At 39.7% G+C, this 5,625-nt stretch overlaps 1 protein-coding gene across 1 annotated transcript; it reads right to left on the bottom strand.

Moving 5' to 3' along the window:
- Nucleotides 1–355: 355 nt before the first annotated feature.
- On the bottom strand, nucleotides 356–3,464 carry LOC310790073 (apolipoprotein L3-like; the record flags this gene model as incomplete). The annotated part of the gene is made up of 4 exons (XM_083651767.1): nucleotides 3,425–3,464; nucleotides 2,142–2,196; nucleotides 1,393–1,581; nucleotides 356–1,195 (listed from the first exon to the last, which is right to left on the bottom strand). The coding sequence occupies exon 4, from the start codon at nucleotides 1,181–1,183 to the stop codon at nucleotides 356–358; it is 828 nt and encodes a 275-aa protein (XP_083507893.1). The 5' UTR covers nucleotides 1,184–1,195; nucleotides 1,393–1,581; nucleotides 2,142–2,196; nucleotides 3,425–3,464.
- Between the last annotated feature and the right edge of the window lie 2,161 nt (nucleotides 3,465–5,625).

Below are 5,625 nucleotides of genomic sequence, written 5' to 3'. Positions count from 1 at the left end.
TGGTTTTGAACCTATAGGCAGGCATAGTTCTGCAATACTGGCTCTTGTGTGGTGAGCATGAGTGTCACCACTCCTCTGAAAATGATTCTTGAGATACTCTGAAGTTTTGACACATCCTTATCTGAGGCCAGAATGGTTGAGTCATCGGCGTACAGAAACAAGTTGTATCATTTAGGTATTTAAAGCAATCGATCACACATTAAAATGTATTTGTTTCCATGCATATCCATCTGAGCATCTGAAGCCAAAACCAGCACCTGTGGGAGTAACTTGCTGAAGGACACACAAGCGCACACTGGCTGTTGCTGGAATTGGCTCTTTAACCTTCAGGTTACATGATGGACTCTCTAGTCCTCTAAAAGTCTAATGAAGGGATAACGGAGAGGATGCCATTCAGCTCATCCAAGCATTCTTGCAAATTCTCTGCTGTCTCCCTGATTGATTGGACAAATTTCATGATCTCAGATCTGATTGGATCAGTGGAGGGCACTAGTGCCCCTTCATCAGAGGTGGCATCAGCCTCAGAACAGGTTTGGCCTTGTATTACTGCTGCCTTTGCCTGTCTAATGCGATGGATCTCCTTAGCATCCATGACAATGAAGAAGATATCTGCTGCCAAAAAGAAACCAGTAAGCACACCTGTTACTGCCTCTGATAGTCGTATTGCATTTGATACCACCCTGCCAAGGTTGACCCCCTGAAGTAGTCGGACCAGTTCAGAAATGCCGCCCAGTCCTCTGACTGTCCTGATGCCAAGGCTTGTTAGGTTTGTTTCACTGAAACTGTTGTTCTGAAGGTCAGCAGACTCACAGCTCATCCTGATATTCTCTAAGCCTGTTGTGATCTCCTGGAGCCATGTAACCACAACGCTAATCTTCTCCTCAAACTCTTTAATGATGCCTTTGATAGCTTCACGATCAGAGGCTTGGTTGACCATATTAGTGACATTTGAGACACCCGCAGTGGCCCCACCAGCTACAGCCACCCCTAGACCAACCCCAGTGACCACAAGGGAGGCCCCCAAAGTGAAGGGGGCCAGAATAAGGCCCACTATGGACGTAATGCCCCCCACTGCCCCGATCACTCCCCCCGTCAGACTGCCAATGGTGGTGCCCTCGTGCACACGCTCCAAACCGTCTGCCACCACTCTCAGCTTGTCCAACTTGATCTGAAGTTCCTTCATAGTTGCTTTGCTCTATTCAAGAAACATATAATAGTGTCAATGGACAAACTGGTAGAAATAGGAATAGATATTAAAATGTTCTTAATTTTCTAAACTTAAATTTAAGCTGTCAGTTGATTAAGAGTTGTGATTTATATGCTGATTAAGTTGTATTTTGTAACACTTGGGGGAAATGGCTATAGCTAATACAGGAAAGTTGGCGGTCAAACCTTTTTTGAGAGGAAACTAATAATAAAGGGTCTCCCCAGAATCTCGCTGGCTGTTGGTCTTGCATCAAGGTCTTTATTGAATATGTCACTCAGGAGTTGACGAAGCTCAGGTGAGTAGTTGTCTGGGAGATCCGGGTAAGGTCCACCCAGTATCTTGGGGATTAGCTTGATTATGGTCTCCGCTGAGAACTGAAGGAGAACGTTATAGACAGAAAGAATGAGGTTATCAAGGTTGGAGTAGACGTCACCTCAGTCAAGACAAAGGGTGTTTTCACACCTGTAAATTGTTTGCTTTCTTACGAATCAGTGACTCATTTGTTACAATGTTGTTGTATCCCTCGGTTCAACAGGAACTGGCAAGGACAGGTCATTTTCTTTGCTCTTTGACTTTTGAAGCATAAATGCGTTTTTTTTTTAATGATTTTCAGAAAAAATTTAAAAAGTCATAACAGTGGTCCTCGTTTGTGAAGATTATCCTGCTGAACACAAATTACCACTCCCACAAACTTTTGTTAACCACAGACTTTATTTCATCCATTTTAAGCCTATGATACTGTACACTAGACAACTTTGAAAATCTTAACAGATTATGAAAAGACTGGGGAGCAGTGTTGGGGGTAACTCATTACAAATGTAATATATTACTTTTAGCAGTAACTCAGTAATATAACTTATTACAATAATAATAATAATAATTATTATTATTATTATTATTATTATTATTACAATTAATATTGGGTAATACTCACTGCTAACTCCAGAGTAGCCAGCTCATACAGTATGCATCCCACTGACCAAATGTCACTGCAAACAAAACATGCACCATCATCTTTTTGTTGTTGTCAGGTTAAAAAGTTAGGTGCACAGCATCAAAAAGTCAAAAGTGACCAATAATTTAGAAACAGAACAGAAATGCATATTTAATATATCAACGTTTTTAAAAAGACTTAAAACCTAGGTCATAAAACATGTTAATTTAAAAGGCACACTATTTAATTTTTTGTGAGAGCAGTGAAATGGAAATGGGGGCTCTTAATTAAAAGCTAATTTATCATGTTTTTAAGACTTCCCGTTGATTACGTCAACAAAATCTAAACTAATTGTTCATTCAAGCTGAAAAATACAAAAACTTGATTTCCAAAATTAGATAACAATCACTGAAAAAGTGAGACGCTCTCTTAGAAAATGAATGATAGTGCAAAATTAAAACATAAGGAACCTTTGAAGTAGAAAGCAATTTAAGTCATTGTCAAAGTGTAATACTAATAATATGAAAACTAATAATAATAATAACAATCATACTTATAATATTATAATATAATATTTAATATCATTATTTATAATATATTATTATACGTTCCAGTTGTACTGAGAACTAGGAATTGACCAGTGCACATCATGGGAACACCCCCTGTGACATCACCTGAACTGGGATTTCCTGCTTTGAACTCGGGGGGAACCTCACCAGCCCCGACCTTGGTAAATGTTCCTATATCATAAAAGGGGGTCTTACAGAAAAAGTTGGGGAACCACTGTACTAAAGAATAAAAGCCAAAAGAGAAGGACAATAAAACAATCAGGGAAAGTACGGTAATCAATTATGAAAGTAATCAATTGTGATTTAAAAGCAGTGACAGATGCAGCCCATCTAATGTTCAGGCTGTTTCATAACTAAGGGCAAAATCTCTATCTGATGTAATATTTGTTAACAATTGACCAAAAAGAGGGGGGATCTGTAATGCAGGGATATTGTGTGTGCAATGTAGGGCCGGGCGTATGCAGGGTTTCATTCTAACCAAGACAACACGTGATTTCAGTGATTAGCACAGCTTCAACCACACAGATGGAACTAATCAGTGAAATAATCTCTTGTAGTCTTGGGTTGGAATGAAAACAGACCTTCATGGCACATGGTTCCCTACACCTGCTGTAATGTGTCAAACAGGAAGGGACACTATTTTCTCATCCAGCTAAACTGACACTGACTGTTACTTACCTGGTTGCTGGTAAGTCATGGTGCAAAGCTCTTTACCTGTTGGATTTGTAAAACCCACTGAAGGTTTCTGGTGCCAAGTAACTTATTTCTCCTTTTTCTGAATGATCTGAATTAGTGGTTGATGGAGTTCTGTGGAACAAAATATATATTACAGGATAATAAACCACTGTATCCTAACTGATAAGTATATTAATGGTGAATGTAATGAGGTTAGATGACAAAAAATATACAGTACCTTTCACCAACTTTTCCAAATCCACCCAAGCGCACTGTTCCAAATTCTGTAAGAAACATAGTCTACAAAAGCAAAGTATTAGATTTAAATTGTGTGTCACTCGGAGCCATCGTGACATCCCTGATGATGTCACAATGTGAGGTGATCGGAGCAACGGTGTGTCTTGCAACTCCAGACAGACAGATGGGAAATGTCTAACTGCACAAAACTTTTTATAACTATAAAAACTACTATTTATAACTTTACAGTTTATAAAGTTAATTCCTTTAACTTCTTTGGTACCTCATTAACCTCAAGTCACTCTTAGTTTATTGTTTTATTGATTTTGTGTGGAGGTGGAGAACAGAGGAACTGTGAGAAGAAGCTGTATCTGCTAAGAAGTACACACACGAAGAAGAAGAAGAAGAAGAAGAAGAAGAAGAAGAAGAAAAAGAAAAAGAAAAAGAAAAAGAAAAAGAAGAAGAAGAAGAAGAAGAAGAAGAAGAAGAAGAGTGAATCTGATAAATTGATTAAGCTTTCTTCATAGATCTAGTCTTCATTTTGATCTCAAAGTGCAACAGATTGATCAATTTTTCCCGGGGGGCATGCCCCCGGATCCCCCTAGGGGGTCTGCGGCCCACCATATACATTCTTTGAGGGGTGAGCCCACCCAAAGGTGTCATCTTAAACGATCACGGTGTGCTCACGGTGGTAGTAGGATATTGGCACATTCAGCACTCAACTCTCCATCGTAATAGCTGATGTGTGCTGAGCGTTCTGGCGCAAAATGGCTGCCGTGCATCACCCAGGTGGGTGCTACACATCAGCGGTGGTTGAGTTGAGTGTGTGCCCCCCCACCCGGATATATGAGGCACTTTGAGTATCTAGAAATGTGCTATATAAATGCAATCAATTATTATTATTAACCATCAGTATGACTGTGTGCAGTGCAGTCCTGCAGTAGCCTACCTTTGGCATCAGGTCCTTGTGAAGTAGACTTTTGTCATGAATGTACCTCAGAGCCATACAGATCTGAACGAGCCAGTTCAGTATCTATCACAAAAGGAAGTTTGGGCCAAAGTTAAATATTAATGTTACAGGGAACACTCTTCTTGAATGCACTCCCATTGCAGTTGATGTAAGTGACTCTGGATAAAAGCGAAATCAGTTAAACTAAATGTATGGGTAAGTTAAAAAGGTGTTATGTTGGATACCTGGTCCTCCTCAAACTGTCCTTTAGATTCTCTCTTCTGTTTGATCTCTTCAGCGAGGCTCCCTCCCTGACAATAGTCCATCAATATGCAGTAAGTGTCCCCATCTATTAAAAATGGAAGACATCAGTAAACATTTTCAAAGCAGGCATCTTCAAGTAGGGCTGGACAAAAAAACAATAGCAATAGCACTCTTCCCGATACTGTGTCCAGGCACCAAATATTTTAACGGTACTACGTACCGCCCCGTTCAAGTCTACTTTCACCAGTGATAAGAAATAATACATTTTCTATAAATGTAGCAAGGCTTACCTTGAAAAGAATTCTTGCTGCTAACAATATGGGGATGACTTGTTGTCTTGAGGCTTTCGATCTCTGCCATTAATTCTGCAACAGCATTTCCCATATTGTATTATTAAATAAATATTAAATGATTAAATAACATTTTCAAACAAGGGATGGCTCGATACCACTTTTTCATGTCCGATACCGATACAGTACCACAACCTTGAGTATCTGGTAGCTACTACTGGTAGCAATCTGATCTGATCAGAGAAGCAATCACTACATCGGCGGGAGAGGACAACTATTGTGTCCTGTGGAATTAAGTTGGTGAGTCTGCATAGGCTACATTGCTGTTTATTTTGCCTGCTGTTAGTCTGATGCTTCATTACGCACAAAGTGCATAGATTTTACTTGGCTTATAGATGAGGTGAGCGGTGTGTTTTGATCTTTATTGGCTCACATTTAACGTTTCTTGCAAGTGGGGTCTGTCCACTCCCCTCTCTCTGGGTCATTTTTTATATAACTCA

This window comes from Poromitra crassiceps (assembly GCF_964638095.1).
Source record: "Poromitra crassiceps genome assembly, chromosome: 15".
NCBI lineage: Eukaryota > Metazoa > Chordata > Actinopteri > Beryciformes > Melamphaidae > Poromitra > Poromitra crassiceps.
The sequence above is the reverse complement of the archived record's forward strand: the minus strand, read 5'-3'. Positions and strand labels throughout refer to the sequence as shown.